This window comes from Scaptodrosophila lebanonensis, unplaced genomic scaffold (assembly GCF_003285725.1).
Source record: "Scaptodrosophila lebanonensis strain 11010-0011.00,11010-0021.00 unplaced genomic scaffold, SlebRS2 tig00000001-arrow-pilon, whole genome shotgun sequence".
Lineage (NCBI taxonomy): Eukaryota > Metazoa > Arthropoda > Insecta > Diptera > Drosophilidae > Scaptodrosophila > Scaptodrosophila lebanonensis.
In genome coordinates, this window is record NW_022060529.1 from 10,596,203 (window position 1) to 10,609,172 (window position 12,970).

Genomic DNA, 12,970 nt, shown 5'->3' on the forward strand with positions numbered 1-12,970 from the left:
AACATACGTAGTTGGGTATATATATGTACGTATTATGATAATTCAGTGTCTTGTAGTAATTTAAATAACAATCAAAATTCTGAGCGGAAATTGCCAAAAACGAAAATACTCTTTTAAGACAAAGCTGATGTTTTCGTTCATTTTGCAAATCCAGCATTTATTGCGAGACTGTGACAATGACAATGAGTTTTATAGTTCGAAATGAGAAGATTTTGCTTTGGTTAGCAATCAATGGTTATAAAAAACGCTGACCACTTGAAACATTGTTACAGTTTTGTTTCATAGATCGGAGCAGTAGCAGTTCCTCGCGTTTGTTGTCCAAAATGTCGTTGAAAGCGGTAAATGAACTTCTAAATGGTATTTTTGCTTTATGAAAATTTGACAGTGATTAATTGTGTTTTTTTTGTCGTCAATGCAGCTGTCCTGCCTTATTGTGCTAGCCTGTGTATTAATCTCTTGCCATGCCCAACGCCAATACAATCCATATCTGAGCAACCCGTACTATAGGGACTTGTACTACAAGAATCGCGATTTGTACAATCAACGCCGCTTCTATGACAACTTCTACAAGCAGTACAATCCTAATGTGGCCAACGTGCAGGCGCGGATTGTGGACCAATTAAACACTCCAAACTCTGGCTCTGGCGTCTATTCGTACAGCTATGAGACTGAGAACGGTATACACGGGGAGGAGCGTGGTGCACCTCTAGATATTGGCAACGGTGAGCAGGAGGAACAAGTTGCGGGCTCCTATTCGTATATTACACCAGAGGGCTTGCGTGTGGGAGTCACGTATGTTGCCGACGCTAATGGATATCGTCCAATCATCACATGTGCGTTTAGAGATAAACTACTTTTGCTTTCATCGCACTAATGTGATTGATTTATTTTTAGATGATGGTGTCAACTCTGCCTTATATGCCCGTCAACAGGCACCTGCCAGTGTGGCTCTTACAAAACACTAAAAGGGATGATAAGTTTTCATTTTAATGCTTACGAGAAAACAATAGCTTACCACGAGTGCTTTTAAATATGCAAGTAATGTGTTCAGCCTTCTTCAATAAAACTAAATTTTAATAGGAACAGAAATTCATCGATTGATTTATTTTCTTGAGGTTTAAGGCTGAAGAGTAAAATGAAAGTACTTCTCTAAAAACGTCTCTCAATTTTGAAATTACAGCAGCAGAAGTTGAATTTCCGTCTAAAACTTGTTGTCATGTTAAGATTTAACCCAATAATATCTATGTTGCAGGCTCAGCCTTGATCGACCAAGTTTTTATGCGGAACAAAACTATTTCTCGTGAACTTATTCTCAGCCGTACAGCATTTAGTTGGGCTTTTTATGAAGGCTGTTCGCTGTCATTGGTACTGTCCATGTAATAATTTTTGATAAAATAATTTATATTTTTTCTAGTATTTGTGAAAAGCGATCTACGATATATAAGTGGTTGGAAAATATGTACTTTGCCTATCTACAATAAATCGTGCGATGTGTAATAAGAAACAAATCTTCTAAAATTTTCTTTTTTCCTGAACTCGATCGAGTAGTTGTACGCCATTTTGTTTAATTCGCAGGTTGTCCCATTATTGATGATTAGTTGTTTTTGTTTTCAATACATTTATTAAGCTTTGTGCTAACGTTAACACCTTTAAAAGTTTAACAATTTTTCAGCTCAGCATAAAAGTGTGCTACGAATAATCTTAAAACTATACAATCGATGCCGCCACACTGTAGGCATTTTGATTGTAATTTGTTTATTTACTGTAATTAGAGTGTGTGGGTATGTTTTGTAAACATGTCATGTACTTTGGTTAATAATTTAAAAGTGTATTAAGTACAAATTTCCATATGAAACACCGTATTCTTTTAACATAGGTATTTACTGAATCGATAAACTAAAGTTTAGAAATTGTTTGCCGTGCATTGCTTAACATATTTTAGGCGCTGAAAATTATTAACTTAGTAAATTTAATAATTGTATGCCAATTGTAAAAAATGTACACGCTCCCGTCTGAGTTGGCCAGTCGAATGAGTTTATTAACCTTTTGATATCGCATTAAATTTTGTATTTGATTTGACTTGTGTACCATATATACTTTATGTACAATATATTATTGATAAGCTTGAGTACAAAATTAACAATTTGAAGGCTACACTGGCGTTGACCCACTTCTGAATATGTATTTCAAATTAAATTTGATAAGAGTCATGGCGGCAAAAACAAAATTTGTTCTTAATAAGGTGATGACAGCATGTCATTGAACATTGAAAACAATCACAATAATTATGGGTAACAAATTCTTGTGTTTATTTAGAAAAGCATTTTTTAATAATAACAAATTAAATAACTTATTAATGTTGAATAAATACGAAATAACATAAAACTACAATTAATATTTGTTTACAATTTGTTCTTTTTGTTCTTTTTTTTGCGGCAATTTTGCTTTTTTAATGGCTTGTTATATTTTCACCAGCTTGCGCGGTAAATGCATGGAGAGGGGAGGATGTGTGCGGGAAAGGGTAAGTCTCGATCGTTGATGGGTTAAAATCCGTAATTCGTTTGATGATTGATCTCGTCAGAGTGGAGAACTAAATGAATCAATGACGATTCCAAGCACTGTCACTAATTATTCTGTGCTCAGTTGAGAATCGCCTGGTCCGTGACCAATTCAGTTGTGTAGTATTCCGAAGGCGTGCGTGTGGTTCGTGGCTTTTGGGTGGGATGGGTCTTCCTCAATTTGGCGGCCTCACGCTGGTTTTGAAGCCTCTGGCGCTGCTCTCGCTCCTCACGCTCTTCCTCCTCCTCGGCTAGTTCCACCTCATGCTCCAACATGCGTAGTTGATCTCCAAGTGCCTTGGGCATGCGCTCCAAGTGCATCGACTTGATTTGTGCCTTAATCTCCTTCGTCTTGTGATTGATGCGGAAGCCACGATGATCGTACAACGGCTTGTCGCCATTCGCCTTGTGCTGTTCCTCGACGTATTTGAGGGCACGGGCAATGGCCTCCGGAATTGGTGGTGGTGTGGGAATGTGTTCACCCTCAGGCATAAAGCCATCGTGGTTGCTCTTGTAATTCACGCGATAGAGCTTGCCATCATCACCAGTGTACTCATACACGCCCTTGGCATGGGTGCCGCCTTCATGGTGCAGCTTCGCCTGTTCCTCACCATAGATGCCGTTCTCGGTGAGGAAGCTGAACAGTTCAAGTGGGCGGTGAGTATAGGATTCGGTTATAAAAGGTTATGAGTTCTTACGCATGATCGTATTTGTCCTTCTTGCGGATCTCCTCCTGATGCAGAATCTTATGGCGGCCCTCGTCATCGTAGTTGAAGAGAACGGTTCTTGGCGTGGTCGTGGTTGTCGTCGTCGTTGTGGTGGTACGTTTGGTGGTTGTGGTTGGCTTCTTGGTGGTAGTGGACTGTGTTTGTTGTATTCATTTTAGTGTGTAGTGCTTTTGAATTGATTGATGTGTGCGATGTGTGTGTGTGTGTGTGTTTGTGTGCGTGCGTGCATTGTGATCGATGTATTGTGAGTGTGGGATTCCATGCATATATGGGCGTAGCTTGTGAAAATGCAACGATTGAGGTAAGACGTGGTGTTGATGGTTCATTGATTGTTTTTACTGTAAACTGGTATTTGCAGCAAGCGAGTTGTAATGAAATGAATGTTGGGAATGTGGTTGGTTTAGGATACGTTTTAGTAGACATTCAAGGATTTGATTATTGCGTGTTTTGCTGATGTGTGTTGCTTGTTGTTGGGAAGTTGGGATTCGAGGTTCTTGGTGTGGTGGTACATCTTTAATTATGGTACGTGGCGTGGTCGCTCTGTGCGCTATGGGATTGTGTTGCGATTTGCGGTTCATGATCGGGGAAGCCGTATTCCAAGCGAATTTCGGGTACTTTAAAATCTGCGTTACTTACTGTGTACAGATCGTGGCTGAATAGTAGAAAATAAAAAAGAAATTATAGAGTTAATATTGGCAAACAGAATGAAATGAATCTGCCTTGCATTGGCTTACTTGTAGGGCCTGTCATCATGAACATAGGGCAGATTGCTGCCCGCATATGGTCCATAGCCACCATCATAGGGGTATGGAATGTGATGATATTGTCCGAGCTCACGATTGTCATGTACGTGACGGTACGGCTGTATTACTTCATTGTATCGACCTGATCAGAGAAAAAAGGTGCAAACACAAGTTGGGGTCAGAATTGGTTAATGTGAAGAGTTAAAGAATGCGTGTGTGGGTTTTGTTAGCGTAATTTTTGGTAATGCTCTCTAGAACAAATTTAAGTGCAATGCAGCTACTTTTAGAAAATAATATATCTAACAAGTAAATAGGGGTTAGCTCTAACAAAACATTACGATAACAACATGGATGAGAGAAAGATGTGTAGGATTTTGTATGTACATTATACCACTGCTGTGAATACAAGTATATGTAATATTTTTTTGTGAATACAAGTTCCAGAAATTAAAAACAGTGTTAAAAATTGCTGTTGAATTGATTTAATTTTTTTTTGATGAAAACATAACATAATCGCTAATACGAGTAATTCAAACTCAACACCAAAATCACTTTTCTTAAACTTTCATAAAGAAAAATACGAATTTGTTGTCAAATATGTATGTGAAATGTTTCAAATCGTAAAATATTGTTTGAAGACTATTGAGAATTCTTTAAATTAAGCGTAAATATATTAGTCATTGTCATTTGCCGAACTTTTAAAATACTGCGTAATTCGAAACAGGCCTGAATTGGAAATGGTCGAAAAGTATGAATCGTTAAGACTGTTTCTAAGTAAGTTTCGTATACTCTATCTGCGGCGTGAAATTGCACGGAGATCTGATATGTAAATGATATACAAGTATAAATGAAATGAAATAGATAAATTGTTGTATTTGTTGTACAATTTCACATTGCCACAAATTTTACCTAAAGCATCCTGTGAACCACTGCGTCCTATAAGAATTAAAATATTAAAATCATGGCGTTCAATAAATCCTGCTGTTAGTGTGCAACAACAGACCGAGCTCAAGTTGTTTTTGTTCTTAAAGTCGAAAGTTAATAATTAATGTTTATCAAAAAACGAAATTTCACCTTGGACTTGAACTCTGTCGTTATCAACAGGAACAACAACAAAAATAGAATACATATATTAATTATAAGTTAAATATTTTTGATTAGTACGAGTATACATCAATATACTTGGCGTTCTTGTTGTGTTAGAGGCGGCTACAACATGCATTTGGCTGTGAGGCAAATATTTAGGAGGGGAAGCGCAAGGCAACTACATCTTACGAGTATACATCAACACATCGAGTAAGAACGTAATCGAATATTCGAAATACCTTCGTTATTTGAACTCGGATGATACCGTCCATCATCGTGGGATTGATATTTGCCGTCGTTGGAGTTTGAAACCGTATACTTGCCATTGTCGTTTGAGGTCTGGAGTGGATTAGCATGGCAGAGTGCGACGGCGGCCTGTGGGAAAGGAACAAACATACATATATAGCAGATATAGCGACAATTTATAGCATTTTGCAGCCCGATGTTGCTTTTTAGCTCATTTGCATAAGCCAATTAGAAAACGACATTTGGCAGGAAGTGCACAATGACTTGAAAATAAATTGCGAGCTTAACGTACGCAGTTTAAATATTTATTTTTTTTTATGATTTCATATGAAAAGGCAACATTTAACAAATTTCTAAGCTGGCTAACAGCGACAAGTACAGTGAACGCTTAATGGCAACTCATTTGTTCGCTATGAATCACAAACGAGGCCGCAAGGTGGTCTGAAGATGTTTCGACAGATCGTACAAATTAATAATTGTGGCATGCTGCCAATGACAGTTAAGGCGTGTCATTAAAGCGAAAGAATGCATTTTTTTTATGGGGTATCACATTTAGAGTCTGTGCATCACTGCTAATTTTATTTGGCGCCTACATGACGTATGTGTGATATTTTTCTGGCACAAGTTCATTGTTTGTCAGAAGTGTAGAAAACACTTTGATTTCACGCACAACACATCACGCAATTAATTATTCTTACTCACCACGAGCACTAAACAAATATTAAATTTCGCGTGCATTTTAATTTAATTTTTTTATTGAAACTTTTTGAACACTTTGCTCCTTTGCGAGTTATCCTTTGGTTGCTTTGGACGAGCTGTGGCGTTTTTTATATAAGTAGTAATCCTTCTGTTGGCGCGGCTGCAACAGGAATGTTTGATTTTCGTTCAAGTACGTCGAATTTATATAGAAATATGCCAAGATCGCGACGCAGCCGTGTGTGCTGAGCGCATCTCGCTGCTGCGCCTTGATTCTCACACTCGAAGAGATGCGGTAAGCTTTGAGAGCAATGCCAGTTTTTGGCTGCTGTCTCTGTTCGGGTTCGGTTCACTTGAGTTCAGATCAATAAACTGAAATCTCTTGAGCTGCGCTTAATGTCGAGCTGAGCTTCTACGCTCCCTTTGATATGTTTAGTCAGATGACGCGTTCTTGTTGTTCTTGTTTCAATTTTTTGATTTGCTAATTTAGGCTTTGTTTTCCTTAGTATGAGTATTGGTGTCGTTGGCTTATCGCTTTGGTTTTTTCTCAAATATATAAAGCGTATTCAAAAATATATATAATTACATATTTTCTCAATTAAATATTTTTTATAATTTAGTACATGTGCGACATGCAAGGCTAACGCTCTTTGACATTCATCGATAATGCATCGGATGCTCATATTTCATTTTCTAGTAGCTACAGTCTAATTAAATTGTGTCGCCGTCTCCTACCAAATATTGTAAGCAAATATTTTGAATGACGCATCTTGTTTTCCAGTGCGCATCAAAAAACCCAATGTTTTATTTCACAAGCAACATCATAAGTGTTCTGCTTAACAATGACGTTTCACAAATTAATTAGTACATTTCCGCTTATTTGTAAATAATTTGAACAAATTGATTAAAGATAATGCATCCAACTTGAAATTTGTAGAATATCATGCGAATGATGCGTGACTTACTTTCTTCAATATGTTTCAGATAACTATTCTGTCGATGGTTTAAGGGGAACTTCAATATCAAGTATTCTCCACTCCTCCGGATAATAAAGACCTTTGAGTGATGAATGTGTGATAAACCTGATTAAGCCAATTATAAACAAATTATAGTGTATGGGAAATTCAGCATCTTCCAGAAAGGTCCGGCCTTCATTATTGTATGGTAGCTGCCAGTATCAAAAACGGCTTAATTATGTTTTTAACTGCGCATTTGTACTTACAGTTTCGATGCAACTATATAAAAGATTTTCAACTTCTCTAGATAATATTGATTATTTCTTGATGAATGTTGGATAAACCTGTTTTAATTTGTTTCAGATGATGGAAGCTTCACCACCTTTTAAAAACTTTGCATTCGTAGCTTCCGTATACAGTCAATATTGTTTGTGTCAAATTTAGGTTTATTGTATTCTAATGATATCTGTATCTTTTATACCATAAGTAGTTGCATATTCGAAACACCCATTTTTTTTTTTTTACCAAATTATGAGCATAGAAGTATAGATTTTCCAACTTGTTCGCTGGTAGTAAGACTTAGTTTTATCATGAATATTAAACAAAGTTATTGGAGTTAGACTAAGTTATAAGTTATTAAATGTAACTATACTATATAAATTTAATACATAATAATACTGTTGCTATGTTTCTATTAACATTTTAATCTTTGCAACTTCAGCGGCCCAAAGCTTATTTCCTCAATACATATGGGAAAAGTAATAAAAAGCTTATATATTAGTTGTTAAAAATGCTCCCCTTTTTTCAAGAACTTTGATGTGTTAAAGCAATAAATCAAAACACACAGAAATTCTAGCACTTATCAGTGCCACAAGCTGTGAAGTTTCTTGATTTTATTATACTTTAAGTGTTATTGTTTCAAAAGATCGTCAAGAAATCCAAATACTTTATACTTTAAAGCTATGTAGTATGTATGCTGTATTAGTGCCGTTGATTTTTTGGGCTTGGCCATTGGCACAAGTTGCGTTCACACCTCTTCACGCATTCCAATTGTCGGGGTTCAGTTAAAACTAGTTGAGAAGATTCATGACAAAGTCGCAGATTGTATCAAGATATCCAAGGCACTCGGAAGCGCCATAAAAGTGCTGCAATAAAATCATAAATTACGCAGCAAACGGAAATAAAAAATGAAAAAAAGAACAACAACCATACAACGCACTCGCACGCCTGCCGCAATGTAAAATGCATTAATATCGCTGAGGTTCAGCATAAAACCGGTATTCAGCCGGCTAAGAAAAATGTTGACAAAAATCATTTTAATTGTATGGCAAACATTGACACCGGCACCAACACGATGGTTGGAATGCGTCCTTAACGGTTTTCTGCTGTGTTGTCTCCGCCGTTTCCTTTTTTCGTTACTCAATAACCAAAGGGGGAAAGTTGTATGCTGATTTAAGTTCAAGTTTGTAACACCCAGACGATAGATAGCCCAGCCTGGAGACGCATAATAAGCCTTTAAAAGGCGGTTGGTATTGTTTTTTCCGGTCTCATCTGATCGCATTGAGCGCAAAGCCTTGAAGAGAGTCCAAGTTTTGTGAAAGCCATTCTACAATTTGTCTGGTTTTATTGAGAAAGCTTGAATCGCGTTTTGTCTACTGGCACGTTCACTGTATTATATTGGTGTTATAGACGGAGACATTTGACCTTTTAATCTGTTTTGGAGAATTTATATAAATATAAATATTTGGAGTCCCAAGCATTCGTAACCATTCGCTGATTTGGATAAGTATTTCAAACTATTAGTCAAAATAAGATAAGCATTTCGGTGATGATGATGCTTTAGTACGGAATTTGCTGACATAATTTAATTTCCTTTTAAGAGGTCTACCAATGAGAGTTTCTTTTATATTATATTATTGAATGAAATTGATTTCTTCACTATAGAAAATCTCTAATTGTCAACTATCGTTTGGTTAATAATTATCATCATTATTAAACATAAAATAACAAATTCTATTACAAGTATATTGCTATTTGCTTACGATTAGTCGCGAAACTATCTTAATATTAAAGGAAAGATTCTACTTAAGTAAAAGGACAGTCCTGCTCTGTCGATGACAGGAAGTTATGTTTTTTTCTTTATAACATCGCTGATCAAGGAAGATTCTACAAGTAGTTCTGTTTGTAGTGTACCCTTTTTAGGCTATATACTTGTATATTTTCTTAAAAAGTTGGCCTAAGAAAATACAATTTTAAGCTAACAAAGAGTAAGTTTTAAACAAACCATAATTCATAGCTCCTCTTATGTGCCTGACTTTGTTATCAGGGTATTTTAAAGCCGGTTGAGAGGCATTATAGACTGTAATTTTTTTTGTTTTGTTTTCGGAAGCACAGGATGAGACAGCGATTTATATTTAAAACCGAACTACGGCTACTTTTTTCCGTTGCCTGGTTATTTATTTATTTACTTTTTGGTAGTTTTAAGTGTTGTTGTTTTTTGGCTTATGGGAATTAATTGCAACTATAAACATAAACAGTGATTAAGAGGCAACAGCAACTCGGCTGCTGACGCCTTCGCGGGCGTGTGCGCGACATTCTCGTTGACTACCTCATTGTCAGTGCAGCTTAGCTTTAACTTCAAAGGTCGTACGCTGAACCCGATTCGATCTGATTCATGGTGGACTAACCGAAAAGATGAGCGAATTTCTCAGAGTGCAGTATTACCTTTTGAATCATTACATTCCATTTGGGGGGCTTTCGTTTTCGTTTCATTTGGCCATTTTTTTCATTCGAGCTGTTTAAATGTTGCTCCCATAAAAATCGCAAATACTTAATAAATATTTAAAGAAGATGATTTTTGAATCAATTACAAGTTCAATTTGAATGAGACACACATAATTTGCATATTTTTCGCATATCGTCGCAATCTTCACGCCACAGGAGCGCTGCTGGTTTTGCTTTTTAACGATCGTGTGCAGCAGCTCCGTTTGACTCTTTTCCTTTGTTTTGGTTATTATGGTTTTTATTTATTTATTTATTTTTTTTTTTTGTCAATGAACTTGAGTCATGCTGACAAATGAACTAAGTTGTTAAATCGATTTTACTCCAAACGTTCTTACGGAAAGAATCTCAAACCATTAAAGAAATATAATCGATGAATTAGCTCATAACTATTTGAATTAAAATGTATGGAATTTTGAAAGTTATGCTTGAATACCACGATATTCATAGACAATTACATATTCGATGGATAGGTAGGATGCCATATTCATAATGAACTCGTGCATTCACCTACCAAATCAGGAGAACCTTTTTATTGGCCCTGTGTCGGTAAAACCAACCAATTGTATTTCATTTTGGCACAAGTTGACAAAACATTTTTGCGTGGGATTTCGGGTAACATTCGCACCTTCTACGGGTATACTCAAGTATACAAGTGTTGGGTATTCTGGCTTTTAATTAGCACTCGCCCTCATTTTGTGTTTTAATTACAGTTCGCTGCACTTTGTGGACCTTTATTAGCGTTCCAAATAAATCACACGTGCACCGCCTATAAATTGAACTCCATTTAGTTACTAAATGCCGAATTGGCGACAAAAGATAGATGACTTTTGGTAGCGGGGTACGTATGCTCTTTAAATGGATTCAATATATTACATTATTTGCACTTTTAATTGGAATTATTTGTTTTGCCACCGAAATCATTTGAATCATTTGAATAAGCAAGTTGTTTGTAAATACAAATCGTAATTTTGTAAGCTGCCTTGTTATGAACAACCAAAAACAATGGCATTTAATTGATTGGAATTAGAAAATATGTCTCCCTTTGCAACGTGTTTAGAGGTCTACAGATATTAATGACCGAATAATTACTTAGCCGATTCGTAAGTGCTTAAGCATTTTGCTAATAATATTTTATTCTTACTTGTAAGGAATATATTTGAATTAAGAAATTAAGCGTGTATTGCAAAAGCCTAAGTCACTCTTTAGACAACCAAACTGTATTTGATGGTCCTATATATACTATATACATGACTATATACCCTACTAACTATTTCTGTACTATCTTATCTTTCAATAGAAAACAATTCTTACTTATTTTCAATGATTTTATTCAAGATAACAATTTGGATTCCACGTATCAGGTTTTAATTTGGTTTCCATATCTTTACAAATAAACAAGCAATACTTGAAAGTTATTTCGTTTTTACGACAGTTATATGATAAGTGATCTGACATGGTCGAACTTAACGTTGACTCTGTGCAAATATTAGCTTTAAAACTATGACGTCATGAGTGCAATAGGTAGATGGAAGGATAGACGATATCGTGCCTTGGATTCGCCTCTTTTTTGTATTTTCATCATTGTACATTTTACAATAGAATAACTTTTATCATATTTTTAATTGCTAATAATGTTAGTTTAAATGTAAAATTGTTGTAAATATTTTCTTTCTATTAATGTGCACTTAAATGATTGAGTTTCGATACAAGCTAAATACTTAATATTTAATATGAAAAAAAATAAGAACAGATTATAACAATGATGGGGAAAAAATAAGTAGTTACTGGAAAGTAATGGTTACAATGGTTCGTGTTTGGGTTTATAAAAAAAGAATCATGTGTCAATCTATAATACTTCGATTTAATAGTGTTAAAATAAAATAATAAAATACGATTTTGGTATATTTTTCAGCTAAGGCTGCTCAATTTCTGATAAATGCGGACATTTTGTCGAGAAAGAAACTTTTCGCACATGAAGTAAAAACTACATTAATTCTTCATTTCGATTTTGTACAAATGCCCATCATTGCTTGATTTATACTATACTGATAATTTAAAAGGAATATACACTAGAGGACCTTAAATTCATTTCGAATATGTAACAAGAGCTACAAATTGACACGAAAGCATCTTGCACCCAAAGTGGTCGTTCTTTGATGTTCCAATGAAAACACTTAGGGTTTATGTTATTGAATCTTTTTGTTTCCAAATTTTTTTTGTATATATTTTCTGGTTTCAGCTAAAAACAGTGAGTTTTTATCTGAAGATGTCTCATTTGAAACAAATAATAATAAAGGTAATGCATTGAAATGAATTCGGGCAAACATGTGTCTAAATATTTTGTCTTGAAGTGTATTTATTTATTTAATTTTTGGAGATGTCTTAAATTTGTTGCTGACAATCGGAAAGGGAAAATTCAATAAAAATAAATTCACATTGTGACAAGTGCGAAAAGGAGAGATATTGGTTTTATTTTTCTACAACAACATTTATTTTATGTGCAATTATTTGGCTGTGTGTCGGCCTTCTTGGATCGTATTCGCACAAAATCTCACAAATTTTATTTTCGTTCATTGGCACTGAAAAAAGTCGGCAGCGTTGTTGCCCTGGACTCTGGTGACTTCAGCTCAAAGGAATTATGTATGGCAGAGTTCAAGGCGATTGTTGTATAATAAATATTGTAATTAAATTGAGCTTCAGCACTGTTTAGAAGCAATGATTAAGCATCAGTCGCACTTAAATTAACCCTGTCTAGGCTTTGCGACGTAACCGCAGAAATCTCATTTATTTTAAACTTCAGACGCCAGTCAACTGCATTGGTTTTTTTTTTTGGATTTTGGAATCTGGCGCCATAGTTCCGATACAGCTATACACACTACATGTACAAAAGTAGGCAATAATACGTTTTTAAAATTGGCCTTTGCAGGCAGTGTTTTATTTAAAAAAGTTCCTCGCTATGGGCAATAAAAACCAGTCGTGTGAGTCGGGGGACAATTAAAAATTTCACAATTTATTAATTGCAGGCAAAACACCAAATTACGCACAATATTGTTTGCACTCATCTTGTTTTATTTATGTCGCGTGTGTGCGAGCATTTGATTATTAAATGCGAAAATAATTTATCTTTTGTAATAATTCCAAGTTCAACAAACAACAATAAACTGATTCAAACA

The 12,970-nt window shown here is 35.4% G+C and overlaps 2 protein-coding genes across 2 annotated transcripts; one reads left to right on the plus strand and one right to left on the minus strand.

Annotated features, from left to right (window-relative positions):
* The first annotated feature begins 323 nt into the window (after positions 1-323).
* LOC115634807 (endocuticle structural glycoprotein SgAbd-2) lies at positions 324-965 on the plus strand. The gene is made up of 3 exons (XM_030532719.1): positions 324-338; positions 419-833; positions 895-965. Exons 1-3 carry the CDS (start codon positions 324-326, stop codon positions 963-965), a joined length of 501 nt encoding a protein of 166 aa, XP_030388579.1.
* Positions 966-2,639: 1,674 nt separating this feature from the next.
* On the minus strand, positions 2,640-10,181 carry LOC115634808 (larval cuticle protein LCP-30). Its single transcript, XM_030532720.1, is given in 7 exon segments — positions 2,640-3,195; positions 3,257-3,420; positions 3,923-3,938; positions 4,021-4,171; positions 4,939-4,965; positions 5,355-5,490; positions 10,149-10,181. Coding segments are annotated over 7 exon segments (1,083 nt in total).
* Between the last annotated feature and the right edge of the window lie 2,789 nt (positions 10,182-12,970).